The sequence below is a fragment of the Lissotriton helveticus genome, chromosome 10 (assembly GCF_964261635.1).
Source record: "Lissotriton helveticus chromosome 10, aLisHel1.1, whole genome shotgun sequence".
NCBI classification, from domain to species: domain Eukaryota; kingdom Metazoa; phylum Chordata; class Amphibia; order Caudata; family Salamandridae; genus Lissotriton; species Lissotriton helveticus.
Window position 1 is genome coordinate 342,154,152 of NC_136071.1, and position 26,412 is coordinate 342,180,563.

Here is a 26,412-nt window from a genome sequence, read left to right on the forward strand (position 1 = left end):
AACCCACTAAAGTTTGCCAGTTATGGTATGAGATGCACACATCACATTACATAGCTCAAGATGCCCACCATGTGCAAACATCAGTTTGCAAATGGCACATGAAAAAAGACAGTCAAGCAAGATTCTTTAGTTCTATGGGGCCCGTAGGCCACCATAGGAAGCCGGAATTGCACAAAAATCAGCATGGCCTTTTTTAAGGCTGCAATGTGCTGTGGGGTCGGCGATCGCTGGGAAACTTGGGACGTGCTGCGACCAATATCTGGGTCAATTTTGATTCAACAGACATTGAGTAGAGCAGTTTTTTTTATCATGATGCCTTCGTGTCTTCTTGCTAGTCTTTGGTGGGATGGGGTTGAATACTGACTGACTTTCTTACGATTTCGACTTACTGGAAGACTTTAAGCAGGCAGTTGACTTTTGCAGGAGTGGCCAAATGCCCAGGATTGTGATCAGACCAGTGATCTGGAGCATGAGGGGAGGGAGGCTGAGCTTCCGCCGCAACCTGTCCTGCGCTCAGTCTGGGAGCAAAAGCAAAACACTATACATTTTTTGTAACAGTTTGTGCATCCTTCTTCTGTTCTTCTGGCTTGACGTTTTCTAACTAGATTTGTAAAAAAATTGGGTATGCAACAAATAATTTGAAACAAAGGTTTGGCATCTGTGATCCGTTTCATTCAAAAAATGCTCTCTGTCCAGAGAACCTAGTAGTCCTACTACTCCCTCCATCTTCATCAGTTTATGGCTTCATTTTACCTGCCTTTTGGCTGAGCATAACATGAGGACCAAATCTAGTTTATTCTGTATTATTACGGGTGCATTGTTCCTTTTTTAAATATACAATTCTATATGAACTGCTCAATTATCATTGTTTACTTTCAGATGTGATTGAATCAGATGTAAACTTCTCAGAAGCTCGTTCTCCTGCTGATGGAGCTTGTATGGTGGAGGAGGAGAAACACACTGCTGATCCTTGTCATGTTCTCCATAGTGAACCAGGAACCCTTCTGCAGTCTGCAGGTTAGTGCACGCACGCCTGTGAGCCGTCTCTCCGCGCTCAGCTTTAAGCACCCTCTTTACTTTCAACTAGAGGACGGAGGGGATTAAAAACCTCCATCTCGTGAACATCTATCTTTTGAAGGACTAGGTTAAGCCATTTTTACTCTAATCCATGTAAAAAAAAGCGGTTGTACTGATCAACTTGTTTAGGTTCTACTTTCAGCGTAGTAGGTGCTGTGATGCAAATTAATCACACTTGCGGACAGCTAACTGACAAAACCAGTGTCAAAGTATATAACTGTGGATCCTTCTTGATCTTCAATATTGATTGTGTTAGGGTCATTTTTAGTAGCAAGAAAACATTGTAATCTAACTCGGTGTCCACATTTAATAATCCACTTTTGTAAAGCGCGAAAAATCACCCGTAAGGGTCTCTAGGCGCTGGGGCCGTCGGGAAGATTATGCAAGCTATTGCCCAGAGTCACATGGTGCTGGGCTAATCTGCTGCCGGCACCGGGGATCGAACCGTGATCCCCAGATTCCTGAGTCAGTCACCCTGACCGCGGCGCCACACCTCTTCCTCATTCCACATTTCATTCATATTTTGATATTGTTTACTTTTGAGCGCTTTGAATTATATTGTATCCCTCACATTCACAATTGGTTGAAGTGCAGAGTTGTGGGATTAGAACTCTGGATTCCTGGATCCTCAGTCAACAGAAAGAGGACACAACTTTTTTGCACAAATAAAATGCCGATCATTACTGTCAATCTTTTAACTTATGCAAGATTCCCTTTTCCCTTTCAATAAGCTCATTCCACTTTTTTTCTATTTTTCTTCAAGAAGTTAATTTTTCTCTTCAACCTGTAAACTTTATTTTTTACATATAGATATTAAGTAGAACCAGTCCACAAACTAAAATTGCAACACTAGTATATGGAGGTGTATTAGGATACACAGTATAAAGCGAGCAAGTGATGACAATTACAATTAACATGAAAGTGTATTATGTTATAACGCTAATAAAACAATTCAAATAGTTAATCTATGCTCTAGCATGTACCGTTCCGTATGATTCATGGTCTGTGCCCTAATCTTTTCAATTTCCATAAAGATACAGTAAAGTTTCATAATGTTTATGGTTGCAGTACATACTGCGGTATATCACAAGCTGTGCGCATTTCTGCCATCTAATGGTAGGCGGAGACAATGTACATATTTCTTTGAAAAGAGGTCTTGGTTTCTAGGTGACTCGTGATACCACCCTCAAAACACACAAGGTACCAGTATGCAGAGTGCACCTTAGATTCAAATTCAAAATTTATTTATTACACAGTTAATTAAAACCATTGCATTTGTTAAAATCGTTATTGAAGGAACTTTGTTTAAAAGTATACTGTGATACTCATGTAATGTAATGTCACATTTTTATAGCGCGGCTATCACTCCAAGGAGCATCTTGGCGCTGTGTACCATAGCCAGATGGATCAGGCCGCTGACAGATGGAGTTCAGAAGTCCTACGCACTTATACTAAGACTTTACAAGCTGTATCAGTGAGTGTATAGATCCATGTTTTCAGCCCTTTCCTGAATTGGCTCTCAGTGGTGCATTGTCACAATTTTGGGGGAAGCTTGTTCCAAGCCCTAGATCCCATGACTACAAGGGATTTTCCTCCCTTGGTGGAGAGCTTATATCTGGGCACCACCAGTAGGTTCAGGTTTGGTGACCTAAGGACCCGTGAAGGTGCATAGCACCTGAAACCATTCGCAAGATATTTAGGCTCTAAAGGTGATTACCAGCAGTTTAAACAGGATACGCTTATGTATTGGCAACCAGTGGAGGGCTTTGAGCGCGGCCGAGGCGGAAGACTTCCTTGGCCAGCCGAGGACAAGGCGTGCGGCTGCGTGCTGGACCATCTGCAGTCTGTGGAGCACGGATTGATTGGCTCCCACATACAGACTATTGCAGTAATCCAGCCTAGATGTTATCAGTGCAACCGCCACCGTTTCCTGGCATCCAAGGGCAGAAGGTCAAAGAATTTTCTGAGACCTCTAATGATGTTAAAACAGGTGCCAGCCACGGTCACGGCCTGTTGCTTAAATGAGAGGGAGTCGTCAAACTTGATGCCCAGATTGCGGGCGGCAGCAATTGTATTTGGGGGGGCTTCTGCGTCTTCCGGCCACCATAGTTTTGGTGAAAACAAGTTTTGCTGTCCGAATGGCAGAATTTCGGTTTTACCCGAGTTACACTTAAGATGATTATTCCTCATCCAGTCAAAAGTGGCTGCGAGGCAGTTTTTAAGGTTTTCTTCTGCTCCGGGCAGCTCCCTATCCAGTACTAGGATAAGCTGAGTGTCGTCAGCATACGAGATCGTACTGATCTGAAAAGAAGAAATTAGTTCGATCAGGGGGACCATATACAGATTAAAAAGTACAGGGCTCAAACTGGAGCCCTGCGGCACCCCCGACATCAGAACCTTCTCCTCAGAGCAGAACTCGCCTAGTACGTTAACATGCCGCCTCTGGTTAAGGAAGTTTGTTAGCCATGCCAGTACAGTTCCTGCTATCCCTGATGTTACTAGACGGTCGATCAGTATGGTATGTGACACCGTATCGAACGCCGCCGATAGATCAAGCAGGATCAGTACGGCTTTCTTCCCCTGGTCGATGGCGTCCCGCACGGTCTCCACGGTGAAGAGGGCAGATTCCGTCTAATTCTGGGCCCTAAACCCTGCCTGATGGGAATGCAGAATATTATTTCCTTCCAGAAATTCAGTGAGTTGTTTATTCACGAATGTTTCGGTGAGTTTAAATAACACTGGAATTAAGGAGATGGGACGAAGGTTAGAGAGATTTGCCGGATCTGCTGAGGGTTTTTTCTGTAAAGGTTTAACGGCAGGCCAATCTGCCTGCCCCGAGCCTCGGCGGGAGGGCTCCCGCCTGCCCTTTCAGGGCTCCGGGGCTGCAGGCCTCTGAGGCTCCAAGGCCGCAGGCCTCTGAGGCTCCAGGGCCGCAAGGCTCTGAGGCTCCAGGGCTCCAGGACTCCGGGGCTCCAGGGCTCCCGGGCTGCGGGGCTCCAGGGCTCCGGGGCTCCAGGGCTGCAGGGCTCCAGGGGCTGCAGGGCTCCGGGGTTGCAGGGCCCGGGACCCATGGAGCCCATCCCAGGTACTTTGCCACGCCGTGGGCCGGAGGAGGGAGCCCCGGACGCCTGAGAGGTGTTGCCCGGGAACACAGCCCATCTGGTCCCCGGCAGGGAACCACCGGCCCGGGAGGGGTCCCAGAGTACCTTGTCCCTAGTAATCCATTCGTGTCCACTGTCTCCAGATGATTCATAAGGATCTTGCGAGCTATGCTCACTTCTGCTGCGCTGTCTAGCATTGTCTGAGCCCATTCTCCGTTTTTCAGCTGTGTCCTCAGTATTCTCGGCATGGTTGATTACTTTAATACTGGCTACCTTCTTTTTTGGAAACTGTAATTTTTTATTTTGATGAGCAGGTTCCTTGTCTTTGGACTCGACGTGCTCTTCCCTGTGTTCTGACCGTCCTCTCCTTTCCGATTTCTGCGAGGAAGTCTGAAAAGATTGAGAGGGACGTGTATCAATATCTTTATCTATCAGGTTTCTTCAGATTATCCCTATTTCTAAGGTTGTATTTTTTCTCAGAGGGCTCCCTTTGGGGAGACTTGTGTCCTTGGTCCGGAGATCTTTCTCTCCGCCGAGGAGACCTTCCTCTGGACTGGAATCTTTTTTCTTTAGGAGTGGATTGTTTATTTCCATCCCAGCTCTTTTTTTGAATGTTTAGATTATTTTTAATAAATACTTTTTCAGGTTTTTCAATTAGTTGGGGTTTCACCGGTTTTCCACCCAAACTATCTCTTCCTAGTTCTTCATAGGATTTTTCTATGATTCTGGCAATTTCAAATGGTTGGTCTGCTATATCTGTCTCTTTTAACCTCTGGCGGATTGCCACATTTGCTGCTTCTCCCTTTATATTGGCTAATAATATTGCCGAGACCTGCTTGAAGTCTTTTAGTAATTTCATACCAAGAGTTAAAGCAGATTCTGGACCGTATTCATCTTGAATTTGTTTTAGCACATCTGCTATTACTGACATGGATGGAACACCATGTGTTTTTGTGTAAATGGAAGCAAAGACTGTACCCCAAGTGTCACAGTCCTCCACATGTGGTGTGATTCCCATTGGAAGACAGTCAGGATCCTGTGTTTCTCAACCGGGGTGGTATCTGGTAATACCGCCTCTATTTGAGTGATTTTTTGTGCTAACCAGAATGGAATTTGTTCCCGTTTTGCGGGTACTTTACCTAGACAGGACTGTATGTTCTGTGGTGTAATTTTATTTGTGTTCCCCTGGTGATGGATCAGCTGTGGAATTTTAATAGCTGGTTGGACTGTTGAAGTCCGCATTACATATTGGACTAATTGTCTGTGTATTTTAATTAGTTGTTTTAGCTGTGCTAAAAGTTCTGGTGCAGATATTTCTTCAATGTCTGGATGTGGTGTGTATCCGGATAGGACCGGCCATGTTGCTCCTGGTCTACCTAGTGGACCGAGCCTGGTGATGTGATTATTATGTTTTAGGGCGCCATTAAACCAGAGCAGGTGCTCTTGGTATTTGAGTGGTATTTCCACCTCCTCGAAAGGAGTGTACTCATTTGGAGGTTCCTCTTTTTTATAATAGTGGAAGTCCTTTGTTACAGCGTTTGCTGCTGGAAAGTTTATCCATGAATAGAATACCTCTGTCTGCCGATATTCGTGTGCCTCTATTACGAATATGACTGTACCACCTCTCGGTGTCAGCCCATTTTCTATAAGTTTTAAAGTTATACATTTTCTTATGTTGACCGGGATGAGTATTGCATCCGGGTCTTGCTGTAGCAGAGTATTGTCAGCTGCTAGGAGTTCAGCTGCTATTCTAACTGTCTCCCTTTCTTCTTCTTCTAGTGACATTTTAATGTCAAGAAGGTTATTTTATTTATTTGCAGATCAGGTTTCTATGGAAACAAAGATTAGATGCACAATATTTTGGAACAGTGTATCCTTCAACGTTGAATAAACCAAGAACCATACATAGAAGTCTCCTCCTACTAAGTTTGGCGGATTTAACCTTTCACCCACTCCAGACGTCTTTGGAGTATTATGGGGAAAAGGGTCTGTGTGAAAAAGCACGACTGAGTTACTCTAATGTCTTACGTTAGATTTATCGCCCATCCAAACACGTTGGGCGCCATGTAGTGTAGTTCCTATCATCCCAATAGGCTCTGCGCATTGGAATAATATCTTCAATAGTATAGACGTAGGACAGAGGTTAACTAGGTCTTCTACTGTCGATATTAGACTTAAAGTTATGTGTGTGTGCCAGCTAGCTCAGAGTTCACTAGAAACTTTCTCGAATAGACAAGGAGGAGTTTAACTTCCCTGGATAGACAAGAAGGGATTTAGTTTCTGACAACCATAGAACATGACAACTTTGCTCTCCCCTAATCAAGAGTGTATCTCTAGAGTCGTGTGAAAACAAAAGACAACTTATTTTACTCAGTCAGTTCAGTGCATTCTTAGTTTCACCAGATTGTAGAGAAAAGGAAGAGACGGGCGTGTTCAATAAAAAGATGTTATTTATTGATCAGTCTCTTTTCTCATACAAGAGAAATGAATCGCTATTATTGCAATACTTATAGTTAAGTAAAGTGCATACAGTAATAACAGAATTATAAAATAATACTTTAAAGCATTGATATGGTTTCTTAGCCATATGAAACTTAAAATGGATAAAATAGATACATACATATATACATTGACTAATCTTACTCAACTGGTGCTTCTAACTACGCCTACCCCAATGTACCTGACCTAAGCCTAATACGTGGCGGGGGGAGACATGTAGCAGTTTAAGTTAAGTTTGTTTTGCCAAGGGTCTGCTTCAAGAATTCTCTACAAAGGATGATTCAGTTCAGTACCTGGGAGTTTAGAAGGCTGGAGGGCTGGTATCTCTATCTCAGGTCTTGATATTCCAGCTGCCTGCGAGGGCTGCCTGGAAGCGCCGGAGCTGGATTTCTCGGCAGGAGAAAAGGCAGCGTCTCTCTCAGTGCGTCAGAAAGGAGGGGCAGCGTCTGTGGGCTTCGATGTCAGCTGGGCTCCTCGGCAAGTCTCGCTGCTCCAATCTTGTCACCACCTCGTGTGTTTGCTTAAGGCAATGTCGGTATTATTTATACCTGAAAGGTGCCGGGATTGACGTAAGGATGGACATAAATACGTCAATAAGGATGTCATACGAACTTGATCGTTCGCACATTCTTTACTGAAGTTCTCGGCTAAATCAAAACAATGGCTGTGGGGATTTCCCAGATCGTGGTAGGTTTGATTTGTTTTGAGAACACCGTATGCCTATTAGGGGGCTGGAGGAATAGTGCTTGCCTAATGAGATGGCATGCGCTATGACCTAATCAGATAACGGGCTTCTGTGCCGTTGTGTGGCTAATCAGATAACGGATTTCTGTGCAGTTGAATGGCTGCTAGTTAATTATTAACCAGACAAGGGTCAGAAACAGGGGGATCGATACAGTACCCATAATAAATACACCACAAAGGCTACCCCTCTTTCTGGGAACAAGTGCGCACCGCACGGCTCAGGGGACCCTAGGCGCGAACGTGCCCGACCTCCTGGAGCCCTGCCTGGGATCCGGGAGGCGAATGGCACCTCATCGGGACTTCCAGGGAAGCCCGGCCATCTGGTCGCCCCATAGGAAAGCATTGGGTGCGACCAGAAGGCCGAGGCGAGTGGGGCGACCAGATGGCCGGGACCGAAATGACGCAAATCTGCCTGCCCCGAGCCTCCGCGGGAGGGCTCCAGCCTGCCCTTGCAGGGCTCTGGGGCTGCAGGGCTCTGGGGCTGCAGGGCTCTGGGGCTGCAGGGCTCTGGGGCTGCAGGGCTCTGGGGCTCCAACCAGGCCGGGGAGATCAGGGAGTCTGCCCAGGCACGAGGGACCCCTGTCCCGGGCACATGGACCCTCAGGACACGCCCGTTTTCCACTTTTTTTTTCTCCAAAATTCTGCGTAGTGGCACTACAAAAACTACGCCCAGCCCTAGTCAAAATGGACACTTTCAGCAGACCGAAGTCGACCTGCCACGAGTGGTAGATCAACCAGGACATATTGCAATGCATCTTCAAATGGGGAGTTCCGGCAGTGGATCTGTTTGCAACAGCTCAGAATAAAAAATGCCGGTTCTTTGCAAGTTGGCATCACCAACAGGGATCTTGGGGGAATGCATTTTTTATGGCATGGTCAGGCTTATTTGCCTACGCCTTTCCTCCGGATCCCTCTCCTGCCACGCGTTTTCACAAAGATAAAGAAGGAACCGTGCAAAGTAATACTGATAGCTCTCTGGTGGCCCAGGCAACACTGGTTCACAGAGTTGCTCCTACTGTCGGAGGATCATCCAATTCGTCTGCAACCAATACCATCACTCTTGACAATGTCCTGGGGACAAGTGCTTCATCCAGACCCGAAATCACTGCGCTTAGAGGCCTTGCTCCTGAATACTGCGAATTTCACAACCTAGATATTTCTGCAGAATGCAGAGATATACTAGCAAATGCCAAAGCGGAAACTACAAACAGGCCATATAGGATGACATGGAAGAGATTCTGTTTGTGGTGCCAAGAACGTAATATTTATCCTCTAAATTCAGCGGCACATGAAATTATTCCATATATTCTAATGTTAGCAAAATCTTGTTTGGCCCATGCTTCTATTAAAGTACAGCTTGTTGCGATTTCTCGATATAGAAGAACTTCCTCGGGTCCATCACTGTGGTCTGAAAGAATTATCAAACAGTTCATGAAAGGATTATTTCGGACTTTCTTCCCATAAGACCTCCTCCACCTCTCTGGCAGTTGAACATTGTTCTATCTCAATTGATGAAGCAGCCCTTCGAACCAATTCACAGGGCGGATCTAAAATTCTTATCCTAGAAAGTAGCTCTTCTAATAGCTCTCACTTCAGCCTGAAGAGTTGGGGAAATTCAGGTTCTCACGATGCAAGAACCGTTGTTGCAGTTCAAAGAGGACAGGATTGTTCTCAGGACTAATCCGAAATTCATTCCCAAAGTTCCAACAGATTTTCATCTAAATGAATGAACCGCTGATCCTTAAGAGGTTTTTCCCTCAACCGTCAACAGCAGCGGAAAAAGCTCTTCATTCATTAGATGTTCAATGCTGTCTGAAGTTATTCTTGCAAAAAACAAGGCCTTACCGCAAGTCGTCCCAACTGTTTGTTGCTTATAGTGCCCCCAGGAAGGGGTTTCCTTTGTCAAAGAGGGGAATTGCCCGATGGATTTAAAGTGCAATACAGTATTGTCATCAGGCGGCAGGGAAGCCGTAAATGCAAGAGTTTGTGCTCATTCTACAAGAGCAGTGTCCACCTCCACTGCTTTATTTGCCGGAGTACCTATCCAGGATATCTGCACAGCTACTACCTGGAAGAGTACGCATACCTTCACCAGACATTACTGCCTTGATGCACCTGCAGATAAGGATGTGGCAGTAGGACAAGCAGTACTGAGGAACCTTTTCCAGTGACGGTGAACCCTCTTTACCATCCCTCCTTCCTTTGTTGGTGACATGTGCACATGTTATTGTTGTATGTTCTATTATATGCAATTTGTGAAGTTTTTTCTCTGTATATATTTATATATGAACACTGCTATTAAACTACATACGTTGCCTAATTCGAGGTCTTGGGTAACAAAAATGTGCTAGGATTTACTGCTCGCTATTCTCATTCAGGCATGTGACTATGAAAGCTCCAATGTTGGAGTAAGAAAACAAGTTACTTACCTTTAACTGTAGTTCTCCAGTATTGGAAGCTTTCATAGATTCACATGCAACCCACCCTCCTCCCCTGAGGGGCTCACCTTGGATTTAGCACGAAAGTTGTCTACGGCACAAGTGCACGGAAATCGGAGGGGCAAAAGGTTCTCTCAGGAGTGTTCTAGAGGGTGAGGAGCTCTGATTGGTTCAGGGACAAGTTTGGTCTCTTTTATATAACCAAGGTTATGGGTTGCAAGAGGAAAGCTGAGTGAACAACTGAGTAAACCTCATTTCAGTTTGTTATCCAACAAAGCATTGCTTTTTTGTATACCGGAGACGCCCGTCTCGACGACCGGGAATGATTCAGGCATGTGAATCTATGAAAGCGTCCATTACTGGAGAACTACAGTTATAGTTAAGTAACTTGTTTTCTTGTTACTCTACCCGATGGGCGGCCTTTACCCCCACTGATGTCCGGGATATAATAGTTTAAGTACTCTAGATAATGTAGGGGGTCTACTAGCCATGTTTGCTGAAATAGTCAGATATCGTACTGCTCAATAAAGGTGTGCCACTCTGGAGATGTTCCCCTAGACCTTAGCCCAGCTATGTTCCATGACAGAGCTAGCCTAGATAAAATGTGATGGGGTTCTGTCTGGTCGTTGCACCTTTAGACTGAATTTCCTTCTGTGTCCAACCTTTCCTCGTCCGGGGGGACAGCTGTAGTTACATTTTTCTACGCTGATGGTGACAGAGCCAATTCAGCGGGTGGAACAGACTCACTGGCGGATGGTTGTCGTATGTTCCCTGAGGACGCCAGCAAGTGTGAGTAACCTTCAATCTATCTCCCTGGGTGGTGACAAGCTGGGATGCATAACCAATTTGGTGGGGTTGAATTTAAATCGAATGTTGGAACAAGTAAGGTGTTGGATTCGGATGTCAAAGTTTACAAGGTTTTCCGCCAGGTGATGGTGTGACAGTGTCAAAGCAATATAATCTAAGGGGGCTTTTGAGGATGAGTAACTCTTGGCCCTGAGAATGTCATCCCTTATAAGGGACCACAGCTCCCTATCAGATTGAATATGACCCATTCTAGGGCTACTCATTGCCAGATCTCTGGCTGAGCTGCTTGCACTATATGGAATTCATGTATTAGTATAAAGAGGGGACTGTCTGACAAAAGTCACGTACCATTGTGTGCAGGGGCTACTCATAGGGTGGGCTCTCAGTGACGATTTAACCTGCTGAACAACTGAGTATACTTTACTTAGGGAGTCGGTAAGGTTACAAACGGAGACTTTGAGAGCACTCATTTCGCTCATCAAATCAATTAGCTGCATAGACACTGAACTTTCTGAAGGATCTACAGTGATCCTACTAGTTTGCCCAGCACTGGCGCTTTTATCTTTATCATTGTAATGAACTTCTGTCACAACTTTGCACTGGGTGGTGCAATTCATGGTACTCTCTGCGCCCTCCCTGTGTGCTGGTGTCCCAGCGCTTGGGGGAGTATCCACTGGCTCTAGGTGCTCTGTCAGGGTAGAGAATTTATTGCTGCAGGGAAAAACGGCCAGGGCATCTTGGGAGGCAGGTAAGGGAGATCCTTCAACTGCAAGACTTGCAGGGAGTGCACTTAAGGATTCAGGGGATTAGATCCTGCTAGCTGTATTTTTAAACATTTCTAGAATGCGCCCTTTGCATGTTACTACCCGAAGCCTGCAGGATGCTGCTCCTAGGCACAGTATCAGTGAGTGTGGTATCAAGGAGACCCTCTCATTCAGTTAATATGTTGTCTATTCTGTCCAACACGCCACCTCCTGCTTCGTGGGGTGTGCATGGGGCTTTCCTTTTACCCTTCTTCACCTCTACCTTGTAGCTGTCGCCCATACCTCCCTCACAGGCTTTTCTCTTTCCCACTTTGGCCCCAGGTTTAGCAATTGAAAGAAATAAAGAAAGGACTGTCAGGTGGCCTTCAAAGATTACACCAATGACAAATTAACCCAAAGCACGTGAGCTGTAATGTCAAGCCCTCAACTTCAAAACTTCTCTAGACAGTGATAAATTAATAGTACCAGATATTGTTGACCTGAGTAAAACGTGGAGATTTCCAGATGTCAGAGGTTGCCCAGCCTCCTCCAGGCTCTGACGGGCACAGATGGGCCAACCATTTGCCCGGGCTTTGCCCCATCACCGCAGGGAAACGCCCGCGCGCGTCCCATGCTACAGGATGCCGGCAACGTGGATGTAGGCGAGGAGGGCTCCTCGCAGGACCAGGATGGCTTCTGGGGGACTGAGTCCCATCCCAGGAGAGTAATAGCAATGGCGTTGTGGGCTCACTGACAGCCCGAGATGCAGACCCGTACTGCGGGATGCCGGCGGCGTGGATGTAGGCGAGCGGGACTCCTCCCCCTCGCAGAACTAGGATGGCTTCTGGGGGACCGAGTCCCACCTCAGGAGAGTAATGACGATGGCGTTGCGGGCTCACTGACAGCCCGAGAAGCAGACCCGCACTCCGGGATGCTGGCGGCGTGGATGTAGGCGAGCGGGGCTCCTCTCTCTCGCAGGACCAGGATGGCTACTGTGGGACAAAGTCCCACCCCAGGAGAGTAATGGTGATGGCGTTGCGGACTCACCGACAGCCCGGGAAGCAACATATTTTTTAGCCTTCAATTTCAAATTGTTTCACTTTTACAGAACGTATTAAAATGTTCAATTTACATTTTGCTTAGTTGTTTATATGCACTCAATTCATTTCTTAATATTGTTTAATTTTGTAAGTAGTCAATTGTCCCTTAAGTTGGCTTCGCGGACCCCCAGGGCTCCTCGGACTACAAGTTAAGAACTGCTGCCCTGCGCTTCCCATGTGTGGCATTTCATGGCTGGTTGAACCTGAGTCCATGGACTCAAAATTTGTGAAATAATTGACCGTTTTGGTCATCATTATAGGTGTTTACATTCTTTGGGACCAGAGGCGGAGGGAGTTCTTGTTGGGGAGTTAAAGCACCTGGGGATTGCCAGTCACGACATTGAAAGGAGGCACAGGATGGATAACAGGGTTCAAGAAAGCTTCACCAGGCTGCAACTTAGTGTTATGGCCCTAAACAGCGCTGAAAAGGGAAGGGGCTTCTTGCAAGAGCTCTTAATGGCCTATACAGGTGTAGTCCTCCTCCAAGTGACACCCCTATTGCACCAGGTTGAGCAATGTCTTCGTTACAGGGATTATTCCAAGCAATTCTTCTCTGGCTAGAAACAACTGCTGGGATGACCATCTTAATTTCATAAAATAGATTTAGAGGATAGGTGGGAAGTGGTCAAGCCCAAACTTAGACAAGTTACTGGTATTGACTTTTAGAAGTGTCCTGGATCAAAACCAAGAAGACTTCCTTGCCCACACTGTCCAAAAGATTATGGTACAGTCCTTGGATCCTTTGGGTTTGTGGGAGACCTGAATACGGTCCAGAACAGTTGCAGAAAAGACCCAGAACAAATTTGTGGGAATATTGGCTATCTCCCGGGCGGCAGCACACAGCTACATTACTGGCCAACTAAACGCCCTTTGGGCACTGATTACTCTCTTTATTTCAGAGTACACGATGCTATGCTAAACTAGATTATATAGTTATTGAGAAGAAACTGCTCCCACAGCTACACAATGTGATACAACACCCTTTTGCCTTGACTGACCATGGACTGGTTGTTTGTCAAATGTTAAGCCCAAGATTAAATACACAGTGGATTGGGGGTCAGTGGTGGTTACAGAAGGCACCTCTAAGGGACCCTGTAGTGGTAAGGTACATTCAAGAAAGCATAGGGGGGTAGTTACAACATAACACAGATTTGCTGAAAGCAGTGACTATATTGTAGACCCTGAAAGCAGTGATAAGGGGTAATTTTATAGCTGAGTTGGCCAGTGTAAGAAAACTCAGATGCCTGTCTACGTAAAGAGCTAGCAGCCCTTTAATTGTCACACAAGCTGTCACAATCACAGAAAATATGGAGGAAAAATATAATGAGGGGCCAAATTAGAACTGTATCCTTTGGTAAGGCCACTTACCACCTAGCAAAATTAGACAAAAGAATTCTACGAATCGAGCAACAAGCCAGGCCATTTCCTGCGCAGTCTCTTCAGGGCCACCAAGATAAGTTGTATTACTGAAGTGAAGAATACAGCCTGCTCCATACTGATAAATGAAGCTGATAAAGCTGCATGCTTGTACGAATTCTATGACCAGCTATATGCATAAGAACTCATATTCCCCTCTAGACTTGCGCAATACCTTGTCGAGACACAGCTTACCCAAGATTTTGCCGTCCTTGAAGTTCTTGGGTGAGCCCATCAAAAATGAAGAAATAATCCAAGCACTCTTGTCCCTGTGCCCAACAAAGGCACCTGTCCCCGATGAATTTACAGTGTTCTTCTGCAAGGTCTTTAGCACATCCCTAGTCCCCCCTGATCTTTCGATTTTCAGGAGATGGTCTAGGATAACAAATTAGCCTTTGCTAATGTTGGAGCTCATGATTTCCTTGATACTGAAGCCAGGCAAAAGAGCAGATGACTGTGCCTTGTTGAGGTCAACATTTCAGTTAAATTTTGATATAAAGATCTTCCCCAAAATTGCAGTCAACCGTCTGATGGCAGTAGTGGTAGACATAATATACCCAGACCGATCTGGCTTTCTTTGAGGACGACGGGCTTGTGACAATGCAAAAAAAAAAGCTGTTCATCTCCTGAATAGTGAGATAAAATAAGAAGGCTATCAGTCTCCCTAGTCTAAATGCAGAAAAAGCATTCAACAGGATGGACGGGATTTCATGACTGGCACATTACTTTTGCATCTATATACTGGCGAGCTATCAGAATACGAAAGCTAAAATACAAGTAAATAGTCCACCGCGAAGTGGGTACCGACAAGACGAGGCATCACGCATGGATTCCCACTCTTTCCTCTCCTGTTCATCTTAACATTGCCACTAGCCCAGAAAATCAGGTTAAACAATTACTTTTAGTAAAAAAAATTGGGAACACAGGTCTCAAAGTTCACGGTCCACATCTCGCTGCACCAGGAAATGGAAGAACTCTGCTTACCAAAAGGGGTCCAGTTTTAAAATAAACCTTACTAAGTTGGAAATATTTAATATTTCCCTCCCCAGGGAACAGATCCAAGAGGTATGGAGATGAACGCCTCTGAAGTGGGCTATCACCTCTATTAGATACCTTTGTTTAGATTTGGCTGCTACTCTCACAAGAACTGAGGAGGTAATTCTCCAATACCTGCATAAGGGAATGAAGACAGATCTTGGGAGCAGGCACCATAGACATCTGTCACTGCTAAGGCAGATAGCAACAGTGAAAATGTCTGTCCTACCCAGAATACTGCGCATATTTCAGAGGCTAACCCTTCAGATACTAAAAAGCTACATAATTGAAAGACAACATTGATGCTCAAATTTTATATGGTAGGTAAAAAAGGAGAGAATAGGCATCTCCCTAGCTAACACAAAGCCGATTCATGGTGGACTGTGGGTTGGCTCCAGTCTTCCTATTACTTTGCAGCCCTTGCAGAGTTGTTGGTTCACTTGAATAGGAGGGAGACTGAAACGGCTGTTGTGGTTGCTGAACCACATGTTTAGTGGGGGACCACTTTGGGAGCTCCCCTGGAAGCCTAAATGTCAGAAGGACGGCAGGTAAAACATTCCCTCCAGTGACTAGAGCTACACTACAAGTTTGGGGTAGCTGAGCTTCTGGAATGGGATTTTAGTCTTACCCCTCACACTACACCCACTTCTGGGACAGTACATACTTCCCCATTAGAGTTGAAAGACTAGCGTTCCAATACTGGTAGAAGGGAGGATGTAAAACTCTAAAGGATATGTTCTGTCTAGGAGAGGTGATTTCATTTGAGCAAGCAAAAATCGGTGTTTGGCTTAGTAGAGGGAGAATGTTTTCACTACTTCCAGGTCCAACACTGGCTGTCGAGGCCCTATTTCTGTAGGGGGCGACAAGGTCACTCATGCCATTTGAAAGATTCTGGTTGACTATGACAATGACACATTTTGGCATGCATATACACACATTAATCCTGCTAAACTGAATAAGAAATTCACATTTCATAGCCCTTGGAATAAATGCTACATATTTCCCTAGATAGTAAACAATGGAAACATATACTTGTGCGTGTGAACAATTTTGCTGCACGCTCTGGGAGGAGATAAACCATGCTGAAGGTGTTGTATAAGTGGCATCAAGACTAGAGAAAATGGGACAACAGAGGGGGTAGTACATGCTGGTGGGATTGCGGTGAGGATGGATCTTTGACCTACATTATATGGAGTTCACCATCCCGGCTGCTCTACTGGTAAAAAAAGTATTGCTAACAATCAAGGCGAGTACAGGGTCCAAACTGGCGACCTGCTCAGAAGTGATCATCCTGGGTTGGCCTTCCATGGAAGTTTACCATCTAAATAGCAGAAATAGGCATCTTATCTCCCAAAGGCTTCTGACAGCAAAACACTTAATTTAGCTGTAAGGGGCCAAATGAAAATTCTTGGCTCTGCAAGGTATGGTGGTTTCTTGGCATGAAGAAACAAAATTTGCCAAGAGCAAGAAAAGATTTTATTTTCATAAATAATTTGAAGAACTGACCTGCCCAGAAAGGCTGAGTACTTCACGTTCTAGACAAATCTTAATTGTTACACTACTATGGAATTGTCAAGTACATTGTCAATGACGGACCCTCTATGTGAGGTCCTGACAGAGTGACATTGTGACCTCCTGAAACACAATCGAGCTGGGAAGCTGCCTGTTGAGTGGCTGGAGAAGTAGGAGTTTCCCTTGGAAATGTTGGGGGTGGAAGGGAGAGGGGTTACCATTATACAATGTGTCACATCATTTTTCCTAATTGCATATGGTGAAAACTTAAATATTTATTGAAATTAAAATAAGATCACATCTCCGCTTATTCACATATGTATGTTGAATAGTTTGGGGCCCAGTTATGAGTGCCTGCAGCACTGACTAGGTTATTCCTTCTACCTTAGTTTTAAAATGTAGACTGGAGAAGTTATAAAATATTGGGAGTGGAAAGACCAATTTTAGAAAATTGGTTTACTTCAAAGGTCTATTAAATTAAAGCTTTGGAGAAATAAACAAATGCACAGTGTAGTGGCCCACTATCTGTTCCAAGAGCCATCCAGCCATTTGTGGTAACATTTTTGCATTGTCCAGGATTTATATTTTCCTTTGGACATAGGTGCATTCTTTCCAGTAAGAATTTAGAAAAAAAGCTTTGGTGGATGTTGGAGCATTTAAATATAATGGATAACCAGATGGGTTGCTCAGGTCTTTAATCCCAGAAAGATCTTATCTTCTTTTGTGTTCAATGATAATTTAAGAATGCATTAAATGATGGAGTCAATACTTCTGCTCGCCATGAGGGACTATGCTTCAATATGTTAATTGTTGGGCCATTAGGCCATAAGGCATTTCAGCTCTTACATCTGGATATTAATATAAGCATGTTCTCCTTAGTGATCTCTGGATTGTTATCAGTTCCCATTTAAATCTGTGGGAAGATATCAGTAGTTCCTATTGCGTTAATAGGGAATCAGTGTTCAAGTTAACATAATGGGGAATAACCTGCTGGTCTCAGGGTTTGCTGGGATCTGTGGCACAGGTTTCCCCACTTCCAGGGAGTTTAATGCTGACATTTACTACATGTTCTGAGCAGATGGTAAAAACCTTTATGGGATCCGTTGCAGGACGGAGGAGTTTAGTTCCAGGCAGGTGAGGGGGAAGGCATCTGGGGGGCGAGGGGGGAGCATTGTCATCTTCCACTGTGGTGCTGGAAAGGGTGGGTGCAGGCTGAGCTTTGACTGCCCAAAGCCCCAGGTTTTCAGACTCATGCCTTTACTGAGTGCAGATCAGCACCTGTTAGAAACGGATCCAGTGTTTCGGGACCAGTAATTTCCGATCTTGAAACACAAATGCTTATAGTTGCCTAGGAAATTATCCCTTCTGATGGTATTACTCTGGGCAACTATAAAAGGAGTTTGTATGAAAACACTTGTAGCTGCTCTAATCCATCCCTCGCCAGTGTATCATTTGCTGTGCATGGTAGAAAGTGTGCATTAACCTATCACATGAATTAATGAAAGATAAAGTGCAATGACTTAGGCAGAACAAAAGATTATTATAATGCTCAAAACTATTTCTGAAGCATTAAAACGGGGACCCATGGGCCCTCCTTGATGCCACACCTGGAAGAGGCCTGCTGGCTTTCCTGGGATGTTCCAACACCCTTAATGGACAAGCCATTTGGTAGATTTCTCCTTTTTGGTGAGAAAATGGACCGCCTTGGAACAGTACATTAGGAGAAAGTGCAGGCCCTTTTGGTCATCGACCGGGTTCCAGCCTCGGAAGTAGGAATCTAGTGTTACTCCTACTACTTCCTAATGCCAAAGAAGGACGGATGCCTTCATTGTGTTTTAGATCTTTGCACTCTCATCGTCTTCCTGCGGAAGCACAAATTCAAGATGCTCACTCTTGCCTAGGTCCTGCCAGCCCTGGACCCTGTAGACTGGATGGTGGTGATTGATCTGCAGGGTGCTCATTTTCATATTCTCATCCTGTAGGCCCACAGGCACGAACTGTGGTTCACAGTAGACCTGGGGCATTTTCAATGCTTCTTTTTGACCTCCCTGTGCCCCTTGGGTGTTAATGAAAGTGATGGTGGAACTGGCATCAAACCTTTGAATGTCAATGGTACCAGTCTTCCCCTACCTCAGTGACTGGCTGTTGAAGGTGGCTCACCCCGGGTGGTTGTCGGCTATCTCCAAACGATAGTGAACCACTTAGCATCGTTGGGATTCACTATCAACGTGCTTTAGTCACTCTTGACTCACAAATGCTCTCATTCATTGGAGCTATTCTTTATATCATACGGTTTCTTGCCTTATTCCCCAGATCGGAGAATCCAGGACATTGAGGCTATGATTCTAATGTTCAGCCTCTGTGCTGGATCTCTGTGCGGCTAACTCACGGGAATGTTCGTCCCCTGCATTTTGCTGGCCAAATATACCAGATGGCACATGCAGGCTCTGCAGTGGGATCTCATATGTCAATGGGCACAACATAAGGGTAATCTGTTGGGAGTGAATCCAGATTTTGGAGGAGACCGCAAATGATCTGCAGTGATGGCTAATGGACTGTGACTGGGTAAGTGACACTCTTCTACTGGGTGGGAAGGCAATGTGGGAGAGGTGGAGATCAGAGGCCTCTGGTCTCTGGTTGAAACGTGATTACACATTAGTTTGTTATGAGTTGTGGACGAGTCACTTGGCCTTGAAGGTCTTCCTGCCCACCATCAGTAAAAGGCTGCGGCAGGTGCTCTCAGGCAGTACCAACTGCATGGGGTACTTCAAGAAGCAGGACGGAGTTGAGGTCTTAATCTGTGTGTCAGGAGACTCCGTGCCTGTGGGAGTGGCTGGACCACAAGACCGAATCTTTAAACACCAGAGTGGACAAACTCAACCACAGAAGTTAAGCAGATCACAAATGGCAGTTGCACTCTGATGTGGCACAGGGAGTCTTCCAGCAAAGGGGTGAACCCCGACTCTTATCTTTTCACACCTGCAGAGAATGTGCAATGTCAGCACTTCTGCACATTGGAGTTTCCAAAGCAACTCAGTCTCTGAGATGCCTTCCTTCACGTTGGGAGCTTGGACTTCTGTGTGCCTTCCTTCCACCGCCTGCCCTGCTGCCTCTAGTTATTAAACAGATCAGGAACCACTGGGCCCAAGTTACCCTAGTGGGTTGGGCCTGGAGAGTTTGCTAACGTGGGCATGGGCATCTGATCATGCTGCCACTTTAATAGGATAATTTGTCGCAGCATCATTGCAGGGTACTGCACCTGGGCCTACACAATTTGCATCTCCATGTTTGAATTTTGAATGGCAGCAGTTGACTTCCTTAAACCTCCCCCCTTTGGTCACTGATGTGATCTTGGCAGCGAGGCGGACCACCACAAAATCATTGCATATCAGTCATTGGGACAAGTTTGTGGATTGGTGTGGCACCTGACAAATTGACTCATTACAAACAAAGTTGTCTGAAAGTTTTTTGTGCTCTCACTGGGCCAGCAAGATCTTACTTTGGGCACTAAGAGCTGGCTCTTTTGGCTTTTTTAAAGTTGCTGGATCAGCCTTCGTTTTTTTTAAAATCACCTGGGCTGGTGTAATGAGATTTTTGAAAGCTGTGCAAAATTTGTGTCCACCAAAACCCTTTGTGATTCCTTAGTGGAACTTGAACTTAGTTTTGAGATGCTGCACAGTTGCCTTTTGAGACTTCTGACATAGCAGACTGTCTTTTTCATTGCCATAACATTGCCTATACGTTTGAAGGAGCTGCAGGGTATTTCTGGCAACCTATCTTATGCAACATCCTTCCCAGCAAAGCTGGTATTGAGGACATGAACTTCCTTAGGCCTTGGTTTTATTTATGTTTACCTTCAGGAATTGAGCGTCTGAATATGATGAAAAGTATCATGACGTCTCTGAAAACCTTTAAGAGTCTGGTTCAGCAAAACAATATTGTCCACATAAGAGTGTGCCTGAAGGATACAAGCCTAATTTTGGTGCATCCCCTGCTACTTTACTTCGCACATGAGCAAATCCACCATGCACAACGAAAAAAGGAGGAGGGTCAACAGGCATCCCTGTTTCAAACCATTTCTGGTAGTGATTCTCAGGGTCATAACCCGTCCATCTGGCATTCTTTTCTCCACCTCATCCCTTTCAGGAAGAGTGATTCCCTCATTTATACCAAGAAAGGGCACTAAGCTTTTATGTTGTTCGCACCAAAGAACAACATAATGGATGACCACCTTTTTGCAGGTTTTCTGGATCAAAGAAGAGCAAGGCAGTGCAAGAATGGACCATCTCTCAATGGATTATTCTCTGCATATACATTTACTGTGCACTGGTGAAGAAGCACCCCTCGTGAGGCTTGCTGGCCACACTGACTGCCTCTGCATTGGCACAGGGAGTGCTTGTCCTTGACATTTGTCATATATCTATGTGGGAGGAGCATTTCTACTGCTTTGTCCTACAGGACCTTTTGGTCTGAGCCAGTTCACAGACTTTGGGAGTACCTTAGGACATACTGCACTGGTATCTATTCACCAGGGGAGGAATAGGCACTTAGAAGTATGCATCAGAACAACTTGTTACTTACCTTTGGGAACTAGCTTTCTGGCGGCTACTCTCCAGAACACAGGAGCCAGGTTCCAGTCTGATGCCTGTGAAATATTCACAAGGTGAGGAACCTGTGGTTAGGTAGAGTGGTCACCAAAAAGATTGTTATTGAAGGTAAGTAACTTGCTCGGTATTTGGAGTCCGAAAGCTACAGTTCAGGACAATCAAGATCCTTAGCTGAAGCCAGCAATTTCTGATGGATACTTCTACCTCTGGATTCCTGACCTTTTGAATTACCCCTGGGCCAGCATTCCACGGAAATTATTTTCTTAGCTCTCCCATGTCGACGAGGATGTCACAATAGCACGACTCCTCTTGCAACCCCGTTTGACGTCACCGGAGCCATAAGAAGCCCTCGTCAGCTTGCTGACGTCAGTTACCTTTTTTCCGCGCCGTCGACACTGAACATTTTTTTTCAAGGACTCTCCATTTTACTTGGTTTAACTTTGTTACTAGCTGTCTTCGTGTTGCACTGGAAATGGCCACTTTGAAGAGACCAGGTTTCAAGTCCTGCAGTGAGTGTGGGATTCATATGTCCATCACAGATCCCCCATGAAGACTATCTGTGGTGTTCCTCTTCAGACCACGACGTCGAAGGGTGTTCGTGGTGTCGGAAGATGAACCCAAAGGCGTTGAAGGAGTGAGAGGTGAAACTCTGAATGACTTGTGCAAAGAAAGAGAAGAGAGGTCGCAAGAGATTGAAGTCGTCGACTTCACATGCTTCGAAGTCAAAGAAGCACAAGAAGAGCAGAAGGCATGGTTCTCGATGTCAGTCCTGGAAGGGCAGGTCCTCTAGATCACCCTCGCCTGTGAAGCAGCGTCATGAGAAGGATGGCTGTCTCGCCGACGCCTTCTCCACAGGTGGCTCCGGACCATACTTCGACATCGGGGAATTTACCAGCGCCCAGAGATTCTCCGGCTCCGAGAGTGTCTTCTCCGGTTCCTGTGGCTTCTCCTGTGCCAGCACCGCAGCGTCAGCCCCCTGTAAGGCCTCGTGTGGAACAGGACCAAGTGACGCCGGATCCTTATCCTCCTTTTCCAGGACCTGGAGCGGATCCATCGCATTTCCTCAATGCTTATGTTTGGCATGTTTGCGAAGGCATCTTACCCTACTAGTAGTCCGTCTGGCCCCGTGGGTCCGCCTGCCTTTAATTTGGGCATCCCCCAGCAGTATGCCCAGGCACCTTTTATGCCGACTGCTCCGTCATAAGTTTCCGGTGCCGAGGTTTTTGACTCTGATACCTCAATCACCTGCGCCGTCTGAAGTTGGACTGATGTCATCCCGGATTTGATTGGCGCCATTGCCTGCTTCGGAAGGGCTTTCTTCGACATCTGCGCCATTATCACCAGCGGGCGTCGCTGATCCCGAAGGAGCGTTCCAGCAGGGAAGCGCAGAGACTGCTGGAGGAAGAGGAGTATCAGCAAGAGCATGAGGAAGGGGAGATCCTCGACTCCGTAGACTACTTCGAAGGTCTTCATGAGGCCAGTGGCCTGGATACTTCCCCTGAATGGGAGCTTTCCTCTCCAAAGTCCTTGCCTTCTCTGGATGTTGCTTCTTACCACGCAGTCATCAGGAAGGCTGCTGATCTCAGCAACCTTTAGTTACCCTCAGCAGAGGTGAGGTCGAATATATTGAATGAGGTGTTGCATTTTCCCTCTTCTACTGTTGAACCTCTGTTGCCTTTTAATGAGGCGTTGACAGAGCCGATTATGAAGGTGTGGCAGAAGCCCTTGTCTCCCCCTGGAGTTTCGAGGTCACTGGCAAGGCGCTACAAGCCTGCTCCCAGTGATCCAGTCTTTCTTTCTGCCCGTCCTTCTCCAGAAAGTTTGGTGGTTCAAGCTTCCTGTTCCAAACAGTCTGCTGGGTCTTTCCCTACCACCCCGGGTGATAGACTAGAAGAAACTTGAACAGTCAGCCAAAAAGGTGTTCTCCTCCGCAAGTATGGCACTTGAGTCTGCAAACGCCACATGTTTACTAGTGAGGTACATTCATGCTCTGATGGATACCGTCAAGCAAGTAACTCCTAAGGTGCCTCACTTTTTGGAGGCACGATCAGACACCCAAGCGGCGTCCCGTCAAGTTAGTCAGTCTGGTCTGGACACGGTGGATTCGGGCACCTGGGTAATGGGCTCTTCTGTGGCTACCGGGAGACATGCATGGCTTAGCTCTTCAGGTATCTCTCCTGATGTACAAGCTGCTTTGCTCAATCTGCCCTTCGATGGATCAGGGCTGTTTGGATAAAAGGCGGATTCTGCGCTGCAGCTTTTTAAGGACAGTAGGGCTACAGCAAGATCCTTAGGCCTGCAGTCCCAGCCTAAGGGCTATGGTTACAAAAGGTATTGAGGCTTTGGGAAGGTAGCTTCCTTTCGAGGCTGTCAACAGTCACAGCAGGCAACAACAGCAGAATCCTTTGTACAAGTCATACAGAGGGAAGGGTAGAGGCCGTCTGCCATGAGCTTCTCAAACCCATCTTGGAGCATGCTGGTCCTGTAGGGGGCTGGGTGTCCCGTTTTCTACAAGATTGGAAATCTGTTACTTTGGACTGTTTGGTTTTGAATCTTGTGTAAATTGGATACGCCCTACCTTTTTAAGAGTTTCCGCCTCCTTACCCTCCTTGCCAGGGATTGTGTTCAGAGGACCATCTGTTGCTCTTTCAGCAGGAGGTTCTTGCATTACTACAGAAAGGTGCGAAAGAGGTGGTTCCAGAGCAGGAAAGGGTTTTGGGATGCTACTCCTGGTATTTCCTGATCTCCAAGGACGGTTGGTTGGTTAAGACCGATCCTGGACCTCAGGAGTTTGAATTTTTACCTCGAGCAGGAGAACTTCAAGATGCTGACCCTAGCTCAGGTTCTTCTAGCGCTGCAGCAGGAAGACTGGATGGTGTCGATCGACTTGCAAGATACGTATTTCCACATCCCTATTCTCAAGTCGCATCGGAAGTATCTCTGTTTTACGGTAGGATCTCCACACTAACAGTTTGCTGTTCTTCCGTTCTGTCTCACTTCCACACCTCAGGTCTTTACAAAGGTGATGGCGGTGGTGGAAGCTCATCTCAGAAGGTCAGGGATTCCAGTTTTCCCTTATTTGGATGACTAGCTGCTCAAAGCAAGGTCGCCAGAGATGGTGCTGCATCACTTGCAGGTAACAACGCAACTGTTGTTCAACTTGAGCTTCTCGATAAATGTTCCCAAATCTCACCTGGTGCCCTCTCAGCGGAGCCTGTTCATAGGGGCAGTACTTGACACTACTGGTGTCGAGCATTTCCACCTCCGCAGAGGATTCTCGACATTTAGGAGAGGATTCCTTTGTTTCACGATGGAGCGGTTGTTCCAGTCCTGAAGGTCCTATGCCTGCTTGGTATGTTCTCTTCCCTGCATACTGTTGATCAACCATGCACGCTGGCACATGAGGACACTTCAGTGGTGTCTCCGCAGGCAGTGGTTTTAGTACAACAGCGATCTCAGGGAGGTGGTCAGAATCTCCAGAGACACTGCAGCGTAGCTGTTATTGTGAAGTGTTTCAGGCAACCTGTCTCAAGGAAGGCCTTTTCAACCTCCTCCACCGGTGGCCACAGTAATCACGGATGCCTCCACTCTAGAGAGGGGTGCTCATCTGGGGGATCTGGAGATCAAAGGTCTTTGGTCTCCAGAGGAACGGTTGCTTCACATGAACCAGCTGGAATTGTGGGCAATACGTTTAGCGCTCCAGGCCATTCTTCCCTCCCTTCATGGTCAGTCGATTCAAGTCCTAATGGACAACAGTACTGTGATGTGGTAAATAAACAAGCAGGGAGGAGAAGGGTTGTATCTTATCTGCAGAGAGGCTCTGTGACTCTGGTCCCGGGCTCAGGGCCATCAGATTTGTGTGTTTGCAAATCATCTGGCCAGGGTGCTAAATGTGCATGCGGACAGTCTCAGTCGGCAATACTCAGCCGAACACGAGTGGAGGCTTCACCCAGAGATGATTCGCCGCATCTTCAGGTTGTGGTGGTCTGCTCGGGTGGATCTGTTTGCCACTCGAGAGAACGCTCACTGCCCGTCGTTCTGCAGTCTCCAGTATCCGATGCAGGGAGCGTTGGGGGACGTGTTTCAAATGGATTGGCGCTCACAACTCGTTTCCTCTCATTCCCTTGGGTTCTGAGGAAGATTCGCCAAGACCCGGCTCAAGTCTTATTAATCGCTCCAGATTGGTCAAGAAGGGTGTGGTACACATCTTCACCTCTCCGCTCCGTCTCCCTCTCAGGGCAGACCTCTTGCAGTCGCTGGGGCAGGTCCTCATCCCCGCCTCCAGAGCCTGCACCTTCATACCTGGAGATTGAACAGGGCAACCTGAGTTCTTTCTCTCTCCCATAGGATGTGGTGAATGTTATTTTATCATCCAGGAGACAGTCCACCAAGTCTATTTATTCCTCTAGGTGGTCCAAGTTTGTTAAAGGTGTGGTGAGAGGTCCATTGATCCTTTGAAGGCCCATTTATCTGATGTACTTGCTTTTCCACTTTCCTTGGCTCAGCAGGGTTGTGCTGTAGCTACGGTAAAGGGTTACCTGTCGACTTCGTCGGCTTTCCTCTGTTTGCCGGACCAGCCATCTTTGTTTAAGTCCCACATTATGATGTTTCTTAAGGTCCTTACCAAGAAGTTTCCTCATCTCCCTTCATTATGCCTCAGTGGGATTTGAATTTGGTACTGACTTGTCTGATGGGGTCTCCTTTTGGGCATCTTCATAGGTGTCCGTTGAGACTTCTTTCTTTCAATACGGTTTTTCTGATTGCGATCTCCTCTGCTAGCAGGGTAAGTGAGCTTCAGGCTCTTAGTTCTAAACACCCATTGTTAAGCATTCAGGGCCAGGGCTGCTTTCCTGCCTAAGGTGGTCGCTCCTTTCCATCTGGGGCAATCTATTACCTTGTCTACCTTCTTTCCTCCCCCTCACCCTTTCAATGAGGAGAAGAGGCTTTACCGCCTGGATCTTAGGAGGGCTGTCAGCTTCCACCTGGACAGAACCAGGTACCGAAGACTGGATGATCAGCTGTTTGTGGGCTATGTTGGAAGAATGAAGAGCAAGGCTGGCCACAAACGAACACTTTCCAGGAGGATCATCCTGTGCATCAAGATCTGCTACGATTTGGCCAAGAAGGAGCCGCCTGAAGGTATTAGAGCTCATTCCACCAGAGCTAAGTCGTCTTCTACTTTGACTAGAGGTGTTCCTGTTGTAGACACATGGAAGGTGGCAACTCTGGCCTCCCTTCACACCTTTGCGAAGCATTACTGCTTTGATTCTGAGGTTAGGAGGGATGGCCTTTTTGCTTGTTCTGTGCTGCAGGATCTTTTGGCATAGGTAGGT

The 26,412-nt window shown here is 46.3% G+C and overlaps 1 protein-coding gene across 31 annotated transcripts in view; it reads left to right on the top strand.

Annotated features, from left to right (window-relative positions):
* Positions 1–26,412, top strand: part of MAP4 (microtubule associated protein 4) — a 1,839,191-nt gene that overhangs the window by 1,106,511 nt on the left and 706,268 nt on the right. For 30 of the 31 annotated variants that reach the window (XM_078662502.1, XM_078662520.1, XM_078662498.1 and 27 more), the window contains one exon: positions 880–1,017. The exons of the other annotated variant lie outside the window; for it this stretch is intronic. In XM_078662502.1, coding sequence (XP_078518628.1) covers positions 880–1,017 — 138 coding nt within the window. The remainder of the gene's footprint in view (positions 1–879; positions 1,018–26,412) is intronic. 31 annotated transcript variants of the gene reach the window in all.